The sequence below is a fragment of the Chiloscyllium plagiosum genome, chromosome 1 (assembly GCF_004010195.1).
Source record: "Chiloscyllium plagiosum isolate BGI_BamShark_2017 chromosome 1, ASM401019v2, whole genome shotgun sequence".
Taxonomy (NCBI): Eukaryota; Metazoa; Chordata; class Chondrichthyes; order Orectolobiformes; family Hemiscylliidae; genus Chiloscyllium; species Chiloscyllium plagiosum.
The window spans coordinates 12,274,016-12,294,121 of record NC_057710.1 but is presented as its reverse complement, the minus strand read 5'-3'; the positions used below and the strand labels follow the sequence as shown (position 1 = coordinate 12,294,121).

The 20,106-nt window shown below is 40.0% G+C and overlaps 1 protein-coding gene across 4 annotated transcripts in view; it reads right to left on the bottom strand.

Annotated features, from left to right (window-relative positions):
- The window catches only part of dnaaf9 (dynein axonemal assembly factor 9), a 227,511-nt gene that overhangs the window by 126,221 nt on the left and 81,184 nt on the right, over positions 1–20,106 (bottom strand). For all 4 annotated transcript variants that reach the window (XM_043696504.1, XM_043696418.1, XM_043696328.1 and 1 more), the window contains 4 exons: positions 17,078–17,122; positions 14,429–14,474; positions 10,401–10,512; positions 4,458–4,528 (listed from right to left, as the gene is read on the bottom strand). In XM_043696504.1, coding sequence (XP_043552439.1) covers positions 4,458–4,528; positions 10,401–10,512; positions 14,429–14,474; positions 17,078–17,122 — 274 coding nt within the window. The remainder of the gene's footprint in view (positions 1–4,457; positions 4,529–10,400; positions 10,513–14,428; positions 14,475–17,077; positions 17,123–20,106) is intronic.

The following is a 20,106-nucleotide window of genomic DNA, read 5'->3' as shown; positions in this document are numbered from 1 at the left end:
GATTCTTTACTCAGCGAGTTGTGAGTTCATGGAATGCCTGCCAGTAGCAGTGGTGGACTCTCCCTCTTTATGGGCATTTAAACGGGCATTGGATAGGCATATGGAGGATAGTGGGCTAGTGTAGGTTAGGTGGGCTTGGATCGGCGCAACATCGAGGGCCAAAGGGCCTGTACTGCGCTGTATTTTTCTATGTTCTACATTCACAATCCTGAGCGTATTCCAGATGAAGGGCTTATGCCCGAAACGTCGACTCTCCTGCTCCTCAATGCTGCCTGACCAGCTGTACTTTTCCAACACTCTTCAACTGATCTCCAGCATCTGCAGGCCTCACTTTCTCCATATTAGGAGTACAGTAGGGGGCTGAGTAAGCAGCCTTGTGCAGTGCCAGTGTTAACAACTACAGTGGAGGTGGTGTTGTCATCCAGTCTTACCGATTGCAGTTCTCTGGGTCAGGAAGTGGAGGACCCAATTACAGAGGGGGAGCCGAGACCTAGAAATTTAGAAATAAGTTTTTTGGAATTATGGCATTGAGGGCAGAGCTGTAGTCAATAAGTAGGAGAACGACATACATATCTTTGTTATCCAGATGTTCCAGGGAGGAGTGTAGAGCCAGAAAGATAGCATCTGCCATGGAATTGCAAAGGATCAAGGCAATCTGGTAGGGAGGAATTGATGTGAACCACAGCTAACCTCTCAAAGCACTTCATAATTATGGAGGTCAGTGCCACCAGGCAGCAGTGGTCACTGAGGCACACAATGATTTTTCTTTGCCACCAGGATAATGGCAGTCTTCTTGAAGCAGGTGGGGTCTTCAGATCATAGTAAGGAGATGTTAAAGATTCCTGTGAATACTCTGCCATGTGGTCTGCACATGATCTGGGTGCACAGCCAGGGACCGCATCCACACCAGTCACTTTCTGTTCACTCTCAAGAAGCCAGTCTAACATCGGAGATAGAATTGGACTGAAGGGTCTGTTGCTGTGCTATGATCACAATCGACAATGGTACACTGTCTGAATGTGGTCTTCCAAGTTTGTTGTTTTGTACAAGGCTGCTTCTATTAATTCTCACTTAGGACAAATGCTTTGTTTCTGCTATAACTTGTGTTTCCATTGAAATTTTTCTCAATTACTATCACCTAACATGTACTTGGTCTTCCCATTTATTCTTCCTCCACTTCCTGCATTCAAATAATATAAAAGCCTAATACTTCTGCCTTCTTTTAATTCAGAAGACTTGAATTTGACTCCAAATGTTAACTGCTTCTCATTCCATTGGTTCGACCAAGCCTGCTGTGTTTTGAACATTTCTTGATTATGTATTCAAATTGTATTGAGTTATAGTTAGAGAACTCCTGTTTTTGTATTGAAACGCAAGACAGTTTTAGCCAACTCTCAATTACCCACAGTGACAACTAAAGAAAATACAATCAGCTAAATGAAGAACAGAAAGGAATATGATTGTCATAATTAGGTGCAGTTGAGGATGCTGGCTGTGTACTCAAGGGCATTTAAAAGGATGAGGAGGAAATCTCATTGAAACTTAGAAATCACTGAAAGACAGAGATAAGTGGTTGTGGAGAAGATGTTTCCACTTGTCGGGCTCACTAGAACCTAACAGCACAGCCTCAAGGTGAAGGGCTGACCCTTTAGGTCTGAGATGGGGAATTTCTTCAACCAGAGTGGTGAATCTGTGAGACCCATTGTCACAGAAGGCTGGAGAGACAAATGCATTGAGTGTATTTAAGACAGAAATAGCTGGTTTCTTGATTAGTAAGGGTCTGAGGGTTATGGGGAGGGGAATGGGGTTGAGAAACATAGCAGACATGATGGGGTAAATAGCATAACTCTGCTCCCATTATGTCTGATTGAATTAGACACAAAAAGTCATGACAATAGACTTTGTGGTTTGCCGTTATAAGTCTGGCTGAATGCAACTAAACTACATGAAAATGTAAATGAGACTCCGGGCATTACTAAAATCAAACCTGTTTTCCCTCCCCCAAGCAAATAAAAATGATATCAATCAACTGAACAGACTTAACTTTGTTATAAACTTCTCATCAATGAAATGCGATTTTATACTTTACATCTGACCTCAAAAAGTAACTATTTTAGAAATAACAGATGACAAATTATTTCTGTGTTCATTTTCATTCATGGAAGGCAGCTAAGAACACAAAGGGTCGGACAACTACACAGACAGAAAGATGGATGAATGACAAAGATCAAAAAGGCAAGTTTGAAGGAAAATACTTTCCAGACAATGGTTTAAAGAATCAAGTTAAAAAAATCATAACCACGTTATCATCCAACAGGTTTATTTGGATCTACGCGCTTGCAAAGCGCTGCTCCTTCATCAGGTAACTGAAAGCTAGTATTTCCAAGTAAACCTGTTGGATTATAACCTGGTGGTGTTGTGTGATTTTTAACGTTGTGAAAGTGAGGATTACAGATGCTGGAGATTAGAGTCAAGAGTGTGGTGCTGAAAAAGCACAACAGGTCAGGCAACATTTAAGGAGCAGGACAGTCGACATTTCCAGCAAAAGCCCTTCATCAGGAATCCCAATCCTTGAATACTGCCAGCACTACACTCTCGACCCTGATTTTTTAACTTTGTCCACCCCAATCCAACACCAGCACCTCCACATTAAAGAATCAACGCAAAGAAATAAGAGGGAAAATACATAAAATATTTAATTGTTTGAAAGACTGGAATACACATTCTTAATTGACTACATTTCTGTCAACCAATTCAACACTGGAGTAAAGTAAATGAATCATTAAAGCCCTCAGAAAACACAATTGAATTATCTATTATTAATTACATAGGTCTACCTGCTTGTTAACAAGTATTTTGTCCAGTCGATTCAAATTTTAAAACTATGATCATGCAGATGGGGAGTGAAATTCAACAAGTTTCATCTTTGAAGGTGAGAAACCCTGGATGTCAAGGGAAAAAGTGTTTGACAAAGGGAGAAAAACACATTTTTATCCACATTGGCACTGTCCCTTTTAATCTTCCTATCATATTGAGGGTATTTCTGTTAGCTCTGGACTCAACAATCTCCCTTCCCACCTATCCGCTCCACCCTCCTGTCTGACTTCTACTCTTTACTACCTTCTCCCTAGCAACCCCCCCCCAATTTATCTCTCCACCCTGGAGGCTCCCTACCTCCATTCCTGATGAAGGGCTTTTGTCCGAAATGTTGATTTTCCTGTACCTTGGATGCTGCCTGATCTGCTGTGCTTTTCCAGCACCACTCTAATCTAAACTCTCGTTTCCAGCATCTGCAGTCCTCACTTTTGCCTCCTGACTCTCCAAAGTCAGTCCACCATCCACAAAGGCACAAGTCAACAGTGTAATGGAATAGGCTCCACTTGTCTGGATAAGTGCAGCTCCAACAATACTCAGCTCCATTAAAGTAGAGAAATTGTGGAGATAAATTGCATTATCTACAAAATGCAATGCAGCAATTTTCCTTCCGCAGCATCTCAAACCCTCAACTATGTCAATATAAGACAAGGCAGCATATGTAGAGGACCACCAAACGTAAGTTTCTCTCCACGCTACTCATCATCCTGAGGTGGAAATATACTGATATTCACTGCCACTGTGTCAGAGTGGAACTTATGCAGTTGTATAAGACTCTGGTGCAGCCACATCTGGAGTATTGTGTGCAGTTTTGGTCGCCATACCATAGGAAGGATGTGGAGGGAGTGGGCATAGCTTTAAATTAAGGGGTGGTAGGTAAAGGGCAGATGTTAGGGGTAGGTTCTTTACTCAGCGGGTCGTGAGTTCATGGAATGCCCTGCCAGTTGCAGTGGTGGACTCTCCCTCTTTATGGGCATTTAAGCGGGCATTGGATAGGCATATGGAGGATAGTGGGCTAGTGTAGGTTAGGTGGGCTTGGATCGGCGCAACATCGAGGGCCGAAGGGCCTGTACTGCGCTGTATTCTTCTATGTTCTATGTACTTTCTGAACAGCATTGAGAGTGTATAGATAGATAGTGAACAGACTGCAGTGGTTCAAGAAAGCAGCTCACCACCACCTTTTCAAAGGCAACCAGGGATGGACAATAAGTGGTGGTCTAGCCAACAACACAAATCCCACGAATAAGAAAGATTATCCTGACAGGGAACTACATCTCTGCTCTTTCAATGCTATTTAATCAAAATCCTGGGAGTCCCTGCTTGACAGCACTATGGATACATGTCCACCCAAAGAACCTCAGCAGATCAAGGTCAATTCATCAACTGGTCAAGAGCAATTTCGGAAGAATGATCAATAATTGAAAAGGTAGACTTATGAGAAGATGGCTATAATGGCCACTTTGTTGGAGAAACTGGAACAAGAGCAAGCCATTCAGCCAACTAAATGAGACTCATTAGTTTTGGATCGGTTTCAAACAATAACATTAATATGCTGCAATTTTTTTTTTCCCCAAGTTACTTACCATCCAGGACACATATCGAGGAACAGTCGCTGTGAGAATTACATAGCTACTATCTGTGGACATGGTGCCATCTGCAGTGCAAGAAGAGAACAACTCATTATTTTGTTTAAGTACTCACCGACTCACAGTACATTTAATGTCATGATATAGATCTGTGTCCCAGGGTGCTTCATAAGACAAAAGAAATGTGATTCCAAGGCACACAGGAGATGTTAGGATAGATAATCAAAAGCTTAGCCAAATGGGGAGGTTTTAGGAATAACTTAAAAGGACTCGGAGAGAGATAGCGAGACTACGTTAGAAGGATATTACAGAGTTTGGGGCCGAGGCAACTAAAGTCAGGCTACCATGGTGGAGCAATTAAAATTGGTATGCATAAGTAGTCAGAAAAGTACAGCATCGATAACTCAATAACTGTGGGGTTGGAGGAGATTAAAGATAGAGGAATGAGGCCATTAAAAAAAAAAGCATTTGAAAACAAGGATGGGAATTTGTAAATGAAGACATTGCTTGACCAGGAACAAATTTAGATCATAGCAAGTTTTGAGAAGATTTGTAGCTCAGGTTGAGGTTTTGGATGTATATGCAAATGTAGATTAGCAAACATAGAGGTGACAAGAAAATAGGACCTACTGAGTTAAGACACAGGGAACAGAGTTTTCAATTATCTCAAGTTTACCAAGGTTAGAAAATGGGAGACCAAGAGTGCATTTTAATAGTTGAGTCCAGAACTAACAGAAATACCCACAATATGATAGGAAGATTAAAGGAACAGTGCCAATATGGATAAAAATGTATTTCTGGGACAGAAGACGAATAGGGATGAATGGGAACTGGTGGACGCCAATATAATCTACTGCATCCACATCTGCACGAAGAGTCTACAGTTCAAGGATCTTTGACGCTGAGCCTGTGCTGGAGTCAGATTTGGTCACTGCAGTGCACACCAGGGAGCAGAAACTTAATCTGGGACCTGTTTCAGCACTTCAAGTTTTTATTTCAAAATTTCCAGCATCCACAACTTGCTTTTATTTTACAAAAGTTGGGAAAAAAAATCCTTAGAGCATAAGATGTTAAGAGGAGATTTGATAGAAGCATGCAACATCTGTTAACAAAAAAATGTAAATATTTCCTTTCGCAGAACAAGTCAAGGATGTCAAAATGCTATAATAGTACATGTTTTGAATAGATATCATACAGAGTATAGTTATCATACATAGTATAGTTATTCAATAACATCAAGGTCAGCACTTATCATAGAATCTCAATATTGAGTCTGACTGATATGTCATTTCACACTGGTCTTACAGTAAATAGTGTCCTCAACTATGTAAATATAAAGAGATCTATTCATGGCACCCTTCATGTGGTCATGTGCCGCACATCACACCAACCCACATCGAAAATAACTAATCTTATACTGGAAAAGGTACCTCAAAGCAAAGAATAATCCTCATAAGTTCGGTGAATGAATGACGCATTTACTCTTTTGGAGGAAGTGTTGAATACAGATGGAAAACTCTGTAATTTGGCTTCCATGTTACAACATGCAAATGACTGCAATGTAATTTCCCACTCATCACCAGATGTGCAAGCCACTCTTGACTTATTTCAACGTACAAGATACTTGACCTGTCATTCATTACATCAACCCAGATGTTCAATGTATCATTGCATACAATGATTATGTAAACATAGAACATAGAACATAGAAGAATACAGCGCAGTACAGGCCCTTTGGCCCTCGATGTTGCGCCGATCCAAACCCACCTAACCTATACTAACCCACTATCCTCCATATACCTATCCAATGCCCGCTTAAATGCCCATAAAGAGGGAGAGTCCACCACTGCTGCTGGCAGGGCATTCCATGACTCAGTACTCCGGAACTCAATTCCTCTACCAATAAAAGCCAGTACGCCATATGCCTTCCTCACTGCACTATTTACCTGGGTGGCAACTTTCAGAGATCTGTGTACATGGACACCAAGATCCCTCTGCTCATCCACACTACCAAGTATCCGACCATTAGCCCAGTACCCCATCTTTTTGTTATTCTTCCCAAAGTGAATCACCTCACATTTAGCTACATTGAATTCCATTTGCCACCTTTCTGCCCAGCTCTGCAGCTTCTCTATATCCTGCTGTAAGAAATCAAGAAATCAAGCTCCAGTACTTCCAGTGTGATTACCAAAGTGCAAACTTGATTCAACGACCAAATTGCTCAATTTTACCTAGTCGTTTAATTCCAGATAAAAGAATATGGACTCTAGGTTTATGGCATTACCAGCTACTTATGAAAATCAACCGTTTATAACTAATGGCAAGAAAGAAACCCAAACTTCGACTTATAACACTATAACTAAAACTCTCCTTTTTAAAATGGACACATGCCAATGGATACGTAGAGGCAAAAACAAAGATGTCAAGTGCAAGAAAAGTCAAACAGCAGGGAGAAAAAGAGTTTAACAACACCAATCCAAACCACAGAAGTTGAGGAGTTGTATTTCTTTCAGCTCCTTCCACTTTCTTTCAGTTCTTTACTGATAAGACAAGGTTGTCTTTCATTCACAAATTGGAAAATTTGCCCCTTTCAGTAGAAGGTGGCTTTTCTACTTATTTTCTTTCAACAGGCAATTTTCAGAGAGCACTTTTTAGGGAAAAGTATGTAAGAACAGCTACCAGAAGTTGTTGTTACTTTTGTTACTATTTATACATGAAGGACAAAGTGAGTTTTAGATGCTTTCTTTTCGCAGGCTGGATGTTTCTCCTGTGTAGTCCAAACACAAAACTGTACCCACTTAAGAAGGACCCAATCATTTGGATGTTACTATGCTGAGCCCTCCTGAGCCAACAACTGATCTTGCTCCAAAAGACTGTCTCTGGGCAAGAGTGCCCCACAAAGAATTAGCTCGTTAATTCTCAAAAATAACCTAAGATCCTGAATAGAAATTATCATCAAATTGAGCCACTGCTGCCATGAAAAGTTACATTGCATGCTAGAAGAGAATGTGCAAGAACAATCAAACAGCTCGAATTAGTTACTGTTAAAAGCATTTTCCAATAAATTAAATTCACCACTTTCAGCTTTGCATGCATTAAAAAAAACTTGATTTGGACCAATAGACGTTTGCAGGTGAGTTTAAGGAAGATTGTAGTGAATTGTAATGGGGACTGACTCTGTGATGAATCAACCAAGTGGCTACATGGGATTACAAAGCTAAATAAAGATAAGCTGTTTGGCCCAAATGTGCTCCACTCAAGCTTTTTCCCATTTTCATTAATCCAAACATGATTATAACAAAATGCATTCATGCTGCAAGTCAGATCCCAGACTGCAAGCTGGTTTGGCAGACTTGAGTTTTATTTTTGCAATTTAGTTACATGGCGATCAGTCACTGAACAGATTCACATGTACCTGCAAATGAATTTCAAAGATTATTACACGGAAATTGAAAAACAAAAATGGTTTCACATGGAAATTGAAAAAAAAATGGTTTTACACAAGAGAAATATTTGAAGTAGTCTTCCTACAGTTATAAAAAATTAAAAATTCAATATTTTTCCAATCAACAATAATTTTACAGATACTCAAACCTCAGTGAAAGGTTACCCTATTTCCATTTAAAGTTCCATCTTCAGTTGGTTTCTTTCTGGAAAACCTTTGTGGAAAACCTCAATATTATTTTCTTTAATTAAAAGTCTCTTCATGAGACCGCTAAACTAACTACTGACATAGCTCATTAATTTCTTAACCCAGGCTCCGTAAACTCCTCTTCTACACTGAGGTTTCCTGGAGCTTCTCATGAATTCCTTCTCCTGTCCTGCTATTCTGGAAAAACAGTGATAAACTAACTACTGTTGATACAGGCCGTTTTTCTCCAAATAAAATCTGCACACACTGAAGTTCTGAATGATTCTCTCTCTACCTAAAGAAAAATTGTTTGTCTCCCTGTCCCATAGAACAGCTTGTTGCTTGATGACAGCACAAATTTCCTCCCCTTCTTCTGTTGTTGTTATGACTTTAATTTGTATTCTAATATTCTTGAGGATAAAAGGTCAAAATAAGTCTTTTTTAATTTCTGTACCCATCCAGACGTTTTTGTGATTGCTGCATTTCGGTCTCATGAACCTTTATGATCTACCACAGTTGCTACCCTCTTACCATTTAGAAAATGCTCAGATCCATCTTACCTCAGCCTCACAGTGAATGATCTTCCACTTCTCCAAATTGATTTCTATTTGTTACAGTTTTACTCACTCACGCCCCTTAGCGATTTTCTGTTCTCATCTAGCTTGCAGGCGTCAGCAAAAACTTAGTTAAACAGTCCTCAATACCTTTATCTAAGTTACTTATAAATAAATGATTACCAAGTTACATTCTGCTAATTTGATTACATTCCCATTATCACATTTTTTGCTACTGTTGAGCCAATTGACTCTCTAAGCCGACTGATTTCCTTCAATTCCATATACTCATCCATTTTCTAGGAGAAAACAGATTAAAGATTTACATATAAATAACATTAACAATTAAATTTGCATCTGGTAGAAGTTAGCTGCTCAAACAAAAATTAAACAAAATTCATTCAACGTTACTTATACTTTACAAAGTAATGCTAACTCTCCCTCATCAGTTCATATTTGTCCAAATGTTCAGTCACTATCCAGAAAAAAATGTAGTAACTTCCCAACACCTTCGTCAAATATTGACCTTCACTTCATGTTTATTGCCCTTACCTCCAAATAGTAGATTGACTGCAATTTCTCATTCTAAGAGAACAATTTGACTTGAAATTTAGCAATGTTCAACTTTATTAATTCTGCAACTTTTAAAAACAAACTTGTTTTGAATCTAATTAGCTCCTCTCCTAGATATATTTTCAAATTTTTGTTGCATCTCATCCTTTTTGACACACTATGAAGATTGATACAACCAGCTATTTAATAATCTGCCGTTTCCTGTTTTCTAATTTCAATTTTATCTGGCTAAGGTAATTAAGGAGTCTATCATGCTCATGGCCAACCTTGATTCTCATGCCTCTTTTGGCTTTGAAAAAGAACATGCCTAATTTATCCCTCCATTTGGTCAATTTTGACACTACTTTTTAATACTAGACATAATAAAAATCTGTTGATCTATCTCCTGAAAATTCCAGTTGACAACCATGTAAATTTTGAGATTAGCTCAGATTTTCACTTGTGCCTGATTTCAGCCCTGAACTGCCTCTAATTTTTATTAGCCACTTTGTTCTAGATTTCCCTGTAAAGCTTATTGTACTCCAGCAAATTCTGAATTTGATTGTCCCTTTGTATTCTAAGTGGAATGAAATGTAAACTTTGTGCAATTTGGCCTCAGCGACCAATATCTATTTTCTAGGGAGTGGTATCCAAATTGAAGTGTAACAGCACTACAGATATTATCTAAGCATGATTCTGTACAGTTGAAACATAATTTCTACACTCTTGTATTTAAAAGTCTCCTCAATATAAAATCATAAATAAAAAACCTTGTGTAGAGTTATTATTTCTACTGGGAAATAATCTTTAGTACTTATTTTGAAGTAATACTGACCTCAAAATTACTTTCCCTAACAATAGCTGGACGTTCACCATTGGAAAAATATTCCAATTGTTATTTCTTGGATCCAAAGTGGAATACTTTTCACTGAATAAAAGTTTGTCCACTTAGTTCATTAGTCTACAAATCTTTATAACTCGCTGTTTCCAGTTATTCTTCACATTGTCTCTTCGTTAACATCATCTATGTCACTGAGGATCAAGAAACTCTGGTTCAAGTCCGAGACTTGAGTGACCAAGGAAGCATGGTAATCTCTCCAACTCTTCCCCACTATTACCCAAAACATGTGTAAAAGGTGAAAAACAATACTCCTTTAATCAAACAGTCTGTAAAATTAATTCATGTCTAATTATTCCACTTACCATTTTCTTTGAGAAACAACTTTGATTCCAAAAACGATTCAGAAAACACCACGGACCCTATGGTCCCTTTTCCTCCTGTTACATCTGGAATGTCATACACAGTCATGGTTGCCTGAAAGACAATTAGAAATGAAAATCAAGTCAGGACACCAAACTCAAAATAGGGTCACAAAATAACAGAAAAAAAACATTAAATCAGTCGACCTTGAAAATCCATTATTACTCCATGATCCATACTGGAATGTTTAGAAGAATATAAACAAAGTAAATAGGAAAATGATTAGGCCATTCAGCGCTCTAAACCGGCTCCATCATTCAATAGGATCATGGCTGAACATCTTACTATGTACCCAGTTCTTGCTTTCTTCCCATATCATTATGATAGTGTAAACTTCAGAACTTTACTAACTGTTAATGGACTGAAATAATCAACAAAGATGAACTATTACACACAAAGTAGTAGTAATAACTCTGTCTGGGCTAAGCTATTAGACAAGCTGTTACATAGGGATTAAAAGCAATTAACCACAGCTGGAAAAAAAAGGAATTGAAACCAGAGCTAGAGTTGGTACAGCAGAAAAATCCATACATTTTTGTGGGAAGGGTGTTCCACGGAGTTGGCATACTAGCAAAAGTTCAGGGCCGCCCTTGTCCAGACGTGTTTCTGTGGGGACCCTTGTTGCACAACAGTAGTTTCCCTACCGTTGGACTGAAAAGGCCAGGTTCAAGTCCCACCTATTTCAGGGGTGTATCATAACATTTAAGTTGACTCGAAAAATAGGTTATTAAAACATTTTAAAAAGAGGGAGTCGAAGCTACACGAGCAAAACTGTTTTTATACCGGTTTGTTATGGATGTAAGTTTGTTCACTGAGCTCGAAGGTTAGTTTTCAAACGTTTTGTCACCATACTAGGTAACATCAGTGAGTCTCCGGTGAAGCAGGGGTGTTCGTGACCTGCTTTCTATTTATGGGTTTAGGTTTCCTTGGGTTGGTGCCATTTCCTGTTTTCTCCCCCCCATTTCTTTTTCCCCCAGAGGGTGGTAAATGGGGTCAAAGTCAATGTGTTTGTTGATAAGAGTACCAGTTGGATAATTGGCTGCCTCTGCCACAAGAATAAGTGATTGCCCCGCTGCTGAATATAAGGAATTAATTACAACACAGGAAAGTTATGTTTTCAAACAACTAGTCAATGACAAATGTAACAAGGAACAAGGAAGCTACTTCTGATAAGAAGGCAAGCTGCAGACTTGCAATACTTTGGATGAAAGGAATGTAAAAAATCATCAATACCATTATATCATGGACTTGAATGATGAACATCTGTACAAATCCAACACCAGAACTTTGAACAATCATGGAAGGTTCAGTGGTTAGTACTACTACCTCTCAGCGTCAGGGACCTGTGTTCGTTTCACACAAGGCTGACTGCCTGTGTGCAGTTTGCACATTCTCTCAGTGTCTGCGCCATTTCTACTCTGTGCTCATGTTTTCTCTCACAATCCAAAGATGTGCAAGCTAGGTGGATTGGCCTTGCTAAAGTGACAACAGTATACAGGAATATAAAAGGTCAGGTACATTTGCTATGGGAGGTGCAAGGTTACAGATTTAGGGTAGGGGGAAATGGGTCTGGGTGGGATGTTCTTTGGGGGTCAGTGTGGACTTGGGCTGAATGGTCCATTTCCACAGACCATTCCATAGATTAATAAAAAACACTGTACAAGGACCTCTGCATACTCCGAGGCAGACTGTTAGTTGAAGGTGGTAATCTCCGAATTACTCTCAGCACCATATGCTAGTGACATCAGTCAGGGCACTGAGTACAGACGTTGGGAAGCTATGTTGCAATTGTACAGGACCTTGGTGAGGCTGCATTTGAGAGACTTGCGTTCAGTTTTGGTCAACTTTCTGTAGGGAGGATACTATTAAACTGGAAGAGTACATAAGAAATTTACAAGGATACTGCCAGGACTCAATAGTCTGAGTTTTCAGGAGAAGTTGGACAAGCTAGGACTTTTTTCTCATGCCTCAGTGTAGGAGACTGAGGGGGGGGGGACCTTATCGAGGTATAGAAGATCATGAGAGGCATGGATAGGGTGAATGCACTCAGTCTTCTTCCCAGGGTTGAGGAATCGAGGAATAGAGAGCATCAGTTCAAGGTTAGAGGGAAAGAATAAAACAGAACAGACGGGCAATTTCTTCTTTTAAAAAAAAAAAAGAGGATGGTACACCAGTGGAAATGGTTGAGGCGGGAACAATAACGTTTAAAAAGACATTTGGACAAATATATAGATAGGAATTTCCCCCTCCAATTCTATTTTGATTTAATCCCTGCCCTCCCCTTCACTGTTTGATCATGCAACAATGCCCTCTGAGAAGGGCACGGCTTGTCACTGCCCCACCCTGGTGTTTCCTTTCTTCCTAATGGTAGAAATTGAATAAAGGCTTGTACACCTGTTGTCTTTCACTGTGTCTCATACCTGCATGCACAAAAAGAGAAAAAGGAAAAAAACATAACCAGGAGATTTAGAGTCTCCTCAGCTTAGGGCACTGACTGTGTGCTGCTGGTGCTAATAAAAAGAGAAAAATATATGGATAGGTAAGGATTGAAAGGATATGTGCCAAATGCAGGGAAATGGAATGAGTGTGGATGAACAGTTTGGTCAGCATGGACTAGTTTGGGAAGGGGGGGGGCTGTCTCCATTGTATAGGTCTCTACAACTCTGAGGTTAAGATGACTGGCAGAGGCATACAACTTTGGTTTAACCCTTAATGAGATGCTGGGACACCACTTGGTGTGTGGAATTAACGATGTAACCATGCAAAAGCACCTACAAAGGTCTACCCCAGGTTGCCATTTATCCGCATGACATGCCAGTAATAGGGAAGACCAACAGACAGCACTTTGTCTAAGTTCACAAAGTCCTTAGGTGTTTCTCTGAGGCGGGCATATGCCTTAAGAGAAAAATGTGTGTTCCAGGAACCCAAGTACTTGAAGTATTTGGGCTGCAGAGGCGCCAAGACCAGATTACACTTGGAAGATAAAGTGAGGGCGATCAAAGGTGTCCCATCTTTCACATCTGTACTGGAGCTTAAGTCTTTCCTTGGATTTGTCCTTTTATTCTGAGAAGTTCCTACATAATCTGGCTTCCACACTGGCGCCCTTACATCTGCTATTGAAAAACAGCAAGTCTTATAGCCAAGGTGAAATGAAGCAGCAGCTTTCATCGTCTAAGGTACTGACACACGATGATCCAAAGCGACATCTGGTGCTTACATGCAATGCCTCCCCATAAAGTATTGGTTTGTGCTGGCTCACAGATGGCCCAAAGGAGGGGAATGCAGAATAGCTTATGCTTCCTGGGCTTTAGCTGATGCAGAGTGCAAATCCGCACAGATAGCGAAGGTAGGTTTGACGATCATCTTCAGTGTGAAAGAGAAAGTTCCACCAATACCTTTTATAGATGTGAATTTGTAATGGTAACAAACCACAAACCCCTGCTAGGGCTCCTAGAGGACAAACGATGCCACCCAGAGCTTCAGGTTAAATTCAGTAGTGGGCTCTCATATTAAGTGCAAACAATTGCAAGGTGGAATACAATCCAGGAGGCGAAGTAGCAAATGCGGATGCCTGAGCCACCACCCTCTGGTGGGTATACTGCTGGTGGTGCCACTACTGGAATATGTGTTCTGGTTTTAAACCTTCTGGATAGCTTTCTGGTCACCACTGCAATATCAGACTGTGGACTCCCAAGATCTGGTCCTAGCAAAAAAAAATAGCTGGTGATCTTGTGGGAAAGAAAAGGGCCATCACAATGAGGACTGAAACTTTTCTGCACCCAGCAAGACCATTTATAAATTTTATATTAAACAAACTTAAATGAACATGAATATTGTCAGGACAGAAATAGTCAAGTTTTCATGACTTTTACAGTTTTATTATTGTACCTCTACAGTGAAACAGTAACATCCAGTTACAAGTTTTAAACAGACAGTAAGTGAAGAGAAACTGTACACATTTGTAACTTACCGTTTTAATGAGGAATTTGCTTATGTGGTTATCCAATGAGATGATCCTATAAAGAAAGACAGAGTAAACATTTCTTAAACTATGAAAACTACAGTTATCATTTAGATTGGTGGTTACAGACTGAAAAGCCTGATTTATTCACTAAAGTTCACAGAAACCTTCAGTTTCTGACAACACTTCAATCACAGGGCAGCACAGTGGCTCAATGGTTAGCACTGCTGCCTCACAGCACCGGGGTCCCAAGTTCGATTCAATTCCACAGTCTTCAAAAAGGTTCTTCAATTAATTTTTAGTGTACCCTAATCCATAAAACAAGGTTTTTGATAAAGCTGCCCCAACAGGAGTTTGGTAGCAAATGTGAAAGAGGACTGAGGCACAATCTACTGGCATGGTTTAAGGATTAGCCAACTAAACAAAACAGCAGGAATAAACTGGTCATTCTGTATTCACAGACTGTGACGAGTGGAGTACTGCAAGGATCTGTACTTGGGCCAGAGCTGCTCACAACATATATCACTGATCTGGATGTGGAAACAAAATGAAATATTTTCAGATCTGCAGATGATGCAGAACTTATTCAAAATGTGCATTGTGAGGAAGATTTCAAACATTGTCAGGAAGATTTAGACAGACTTAGGGAGTGGACAAGAACATTGCAGGTGGAACATAAGGGAAAATTTGAAGTTATCCAGTTCTGCAAGAGGAATACCTGTGCAGAATATTTCTTAAAATGGTGAGAAGTTGGAAGGTGAAGAGTGCAATGGAACTTGACATTACTGAACTTAATAAGTTACTGAACTCTAACAAATAGGTGTAGCAAGTTATTAGAAAGGCTAATAGAACGTTAGTTTTTATTCCAAGAGGGTTAGAGTACAAGAGGAGTGAAGTCTTGCTTCAATTTCAGGGTAGTGAAGAAGGCGTTTGGTATGCTTTCCTTTATCGGTCAAAGTATTGAGTACAGGAGTTGGGAGGTCATGTTGTGGCTGTACAGGACATTGGTTAGGCCACTGTTGGAATATTGCATGCAATTCTGGTCTCCTTCCTATCGGAAAGATGTTGTAAAACTTGAAAGGGTTCAGAAAAGATTTACAAGGATGTTGCCGGGATGGAGGATTTGAGCTTATAAGGAGAGGCTGAATAGGCTGGGGCTGTTTTCCCTGGAGGATCAGAGGCGGATGGGTGACCTTATAGAGGTTTACAAAATCATGAGGGGCATGGATAGGGTAAATAGGCAAAGTCTTTTCCCGGGGGTCAGGGAGTCCAGAACTAGAGGGCATAGGTTTAGGGTAAGAGGGGAAAGATTTAAAAGAGACCTAAGGGGCAATGTTTTCATGCAGAGGGTGGCATGTGTATGGAATGAGCTACCAGAGGAAGTGGTGGAGGCTGGTACAATTGAAACATTTAAGAGGCTTTGGATGGGTATATGAATAGGAAGGGTTTGGAGGAATATGGGCCTGGTGCTGGCAAGTGGGACTAGATTGGGTTGGGATATTTGGTCGGCATAGATGAGTTGGACCGAAGGGTTTGTTTCCATGCTGTACATCTCTATGAGTCTATGAATTACACAGGACCTTGGTTAGACTGCACCTGGAATAGCGTGCGCAGTTTTGCTTTCCTCATCTCAGGCAAGACATTACTGTCACAGGTAGAGCAACAAATGTTCAGCAGACTTATTCATGGAATGGTGGGATTGCTCCATAAAGTGAGATTGGGCAAGCTGACACTCTGAAGAGTGAGAGGTGATCTCACTGAGACCTACAAGTAACTTAAAAGGTGGATGTAGGCAAGATGTTTCTCCTGGTTGGAAAGTGTAGAACTGGGGGCACAGTTTAATTACATGGGGGAATGACACTGAGGAGAGGAGAGCACCCCTCACCTCCACCTCTTCAGATGGTGGTGAATCTTCAGAATTATGTACTCCAAAGACTCTGGAACTCAGAGTATATCGCAGATGGAGGTTGATAAACTTTTGATTATCAATCGTGAAAATTGTTATGGAGATTGTGTGGATAAAAAGCATTAAAATGTTTGATCAGCTACCATCATATTAAATAGTGGAGCAAGTTCAAATGGGCTGAAGAGCTACCTCCTGATTATATGATACTAAACCTGTCTCTTTTACATGAGTATAGAGAGATACTCTGGCAGAAAAGCACATCACCCAGACAACTGTAATGGAAACACATTGATGCACATTTGCAATTCTCCATCATGACATGTTATCCAGAAAGAAAGAAAAGCAAAACATGGTTTGACTAAAAATTACATTTTTCATCCTCTCTTGCTCTCCCACATATGAACCCCAATAAAGGAGTCCTGCCTCTTGACTTCTGTCACAATGTTTTCTTCAAGGGTGTTGACTGGCACAATAACTAACCCAAAAAGTAAAACCACCACACCAGAGCTTAGAAATGAACACATGCTCAAACTGAAGTTACACTGCATTCTTGGATCAACAGAGGTAATCTTCAACTTAGAATGGCCAACAATCAAACTAAGACTCTCCCACTACAGAACTTAGCTTAAAAAAAAATCAAATAAATCAAGGCAGCAGGTCCACCCAAAGTTTAATAACGGAAACTTTAGTTTCGCACATATAAATCTGTCAGTTTGGAAATACAACATTCAGAACAAAATGGTAATACTAACCTCCCTCGGCTATTCACAGCTTGAATAAGGAAAGACAAATTTGATCTGTAGACAAAATGAGAGGTTTTTTTTAATTCAAGATGCTGAATCAATTTAAAAGTATATACATTAACAATTTTGTAACATCAAATATACTGAGGAACACAAAGGAAATACTTAAGAAAATCAAGCAATCAAAAAACCATGAATGAGATGCATTATGGAATGGGAAGGAATGATGACTCCTATTGGTATTAAAATGACAAAAACTTTTGCAGCAATTTCTGATTTGCAATGCTTTCCTGAGCCTGCTTTAATTTGCGTGGGTTTTTTGTAGTTTGGAAAGGCTGAGCGCCACAACCTTGAATACACCTCTTCTGAGGTCTGATTGCCATTCTAAGCCACACAAAAAAAGTTTCTATTTCCTCCCTCTTTCGTTACTATTTGGATGCTGCTTGTGGAACCTCATTCATTGGAGAGTTCATGATCATTGGTCGAGGGAATGGAAGCATCTTGATAAATAAGCATTAAATATTTTGATTAAGTGTCATTATTATGCACTGAATTGTAATGTAGATGTGTTTAATTAGAGTCATACATCAGCTCTCAAAACTATATGGATCACTACATTGACCAGCGTTATCTCAACGTTATCTAAATGGAAAAGTCTACTTGTGCATTCAAAAGTGAAGAAAATATGCTTAGAATCTTTGGTGCATTGATCTGATGTAATCCAAAAACACAAGTTCTCCAAATTGTAATTATAAATCTTTCAACAGCCTTAGCATTGAATAGAAAGCACCCCTCTGTTCCTGAATGTGCATGTGGTAACTTAGGGGAAATAAAAAGTCACGTCTATTTTCGGTCTCAAAGAACTCCATTCGTTACATTTCTAAACCTAAGGTATTATCAATGCTTAGATGAGTTGTTTTAGACAAGATAGAGATAAAGGTAAAAGAGGTAGGTGAGTTGCATTACTAATCAGAAAGAAGGTTACATCTGCACTCAGAGGGGACATGTTGGAGCGCTCATCCACTGAGGCAATATGGTTAGAGCTCAAAAATTAAAAATGTGTAAGATCACTCTGATAGGAAAATACTATAACGACCGAGAGATTGAGGAACAAATACGTAGGCAGATTATGGAAAGGTTCAATACAAACAGTAATCACAGTAGGTGACTTTAACTTACCCAATGTTGACTAGGACTCCCTGACAGCAAGATGCTTCGACAGAACAGAATTCATTAAGTGCATCCAAGAGGGTTTCTTGAAACACATTAGGTGGACAGTCCACAAGAGGGGTCATACTGGACCTTGTATTGGCTAATGAGCCTGGCCAGATCACTGACCTTTCAGTAGGAGAGCATTTTGGAAACAGTGATTACAACGCCTTAGGGTAGCTATGAAAAAGGGTAAGTCAGGACCTTGTGGGAAGGTACTAAATTGGGGGAGGACAAATTATGTCAGTATTAGGCAAGAGCCAAGGATTGTTAATTGGGAGGATTGTTATCAGGCAAGTCCACATTTGACATGTTGGAACTGTTTAAAGACCTGCTGATGAGAGTTCAAAACTGGCATGCTCCAGTAAGGAGGAGGGACAGGACAGCAAAGTAAAGGACCCTTGGCTAACAAGGGAGGTTGTAAATTTAGTCAAAAGGGAAAAAGCAGCATACACAAGGCTTAGGAAGCTAAAATTGGACAGGGCAGTGAGAAATATAAGGAAAGAAGGAAAGTACTTAAGCAGAGAATTAGAAGGGCCATGAAATGACCTTGACAAATAGGGTTAAAGAGACTCTCAAGGCATTCTACACATATTAGAAGGATATCTAGGGAGAACTCAAGGATAAAGGAGGAAACTTGTACTTGGATGAGAGGGAGATCCTAAATGAGTACTTTGCATCAGTATTCACCCTGGAAAAGGATATGGAAGATAACGAGATTTGTGAGATGCAGACTTAATATGCCAGGGCATTTTGAGATCAAGAAAGTAGTGATGTTGGATCTCTTGAAGACATTAAAGTGGATAAATTACCAGGGCCAAATGATATCTAGTAGAAAGTGAGGAGAGCAGATGCTGGAGATCAGAGTCGAGTGTGGGGTGCTGGAAAAATACAGGTCAGGTAGCATCCGAGGAGCAGGAAAATCAATGTTTCCAGCAAGAGCCGTCCATCAGAAATGGACATTGCTGATGAAGGGCTCTTGCCCGAAACGTCAATTTAGAGAGGCAAGACAGTAGATTGCTGGGGCCTTGACCAAGATCTTTGTATCCTTGCTCGCCATCACACAGATTCTGGAGGACTAGCGAGTAGCTAATATTGTTTTTCTATTCAAAAAGGGAAATAGGGATAATCCAGGAAAATATAGACAGTTGAATCTCACATCAGTGGTTGGGAAGCTAATGGAGAGAACTTGTAGGGACAGGATTTACACTCATTTGGAAAAGCATGGCCTAAATAAGGACAATAGCTTTGGACAGGGCAGGTCATGTCTTACTAACCTGATTGAATTTTTCAAGGAGATGACAAAGGTGATCGATAAGAGTAGAGCAGTGGATATTGTTTGCGTGGATTTTACTAAGGCTTTTCCCAAGGTTCCTCATGGTAGGCTCATCCTGAAGATTAAGATGCATGGGAGCCACAGTGACTTGGCCACCTGAATACAGAATTGGCTTGCCCATAGAACACAGAGGGTAGTAGTGGAAGGGTGTTTCTCAGGCTAGAGACCCATGACTACTGGTATTCTGCAGGGATCCGTAATGGACCTCTGCTGTTTGCGATATATATAAATGACTTGGATAAAAACGTAGATGGTTGAGTTAGTAAGATACAAAGATGTGTGAAGTTGTGGATAGTGTATTAAGTTGTTAAAGGATACAGCGAGATGTAGATCGGTGCCTGTAGAGGCCTGTGACCAGTGGAGTAGAACAAGGATCGGTGCTGGGTCCACTACTTTTTGTCATTTACATAAATGATTTAGATGGGAACACAAGAGGTAGTTAGTAAGTTTGCAAATGACACCAAAATTGGAGGTGTAGTGGACAGCGAAGAGG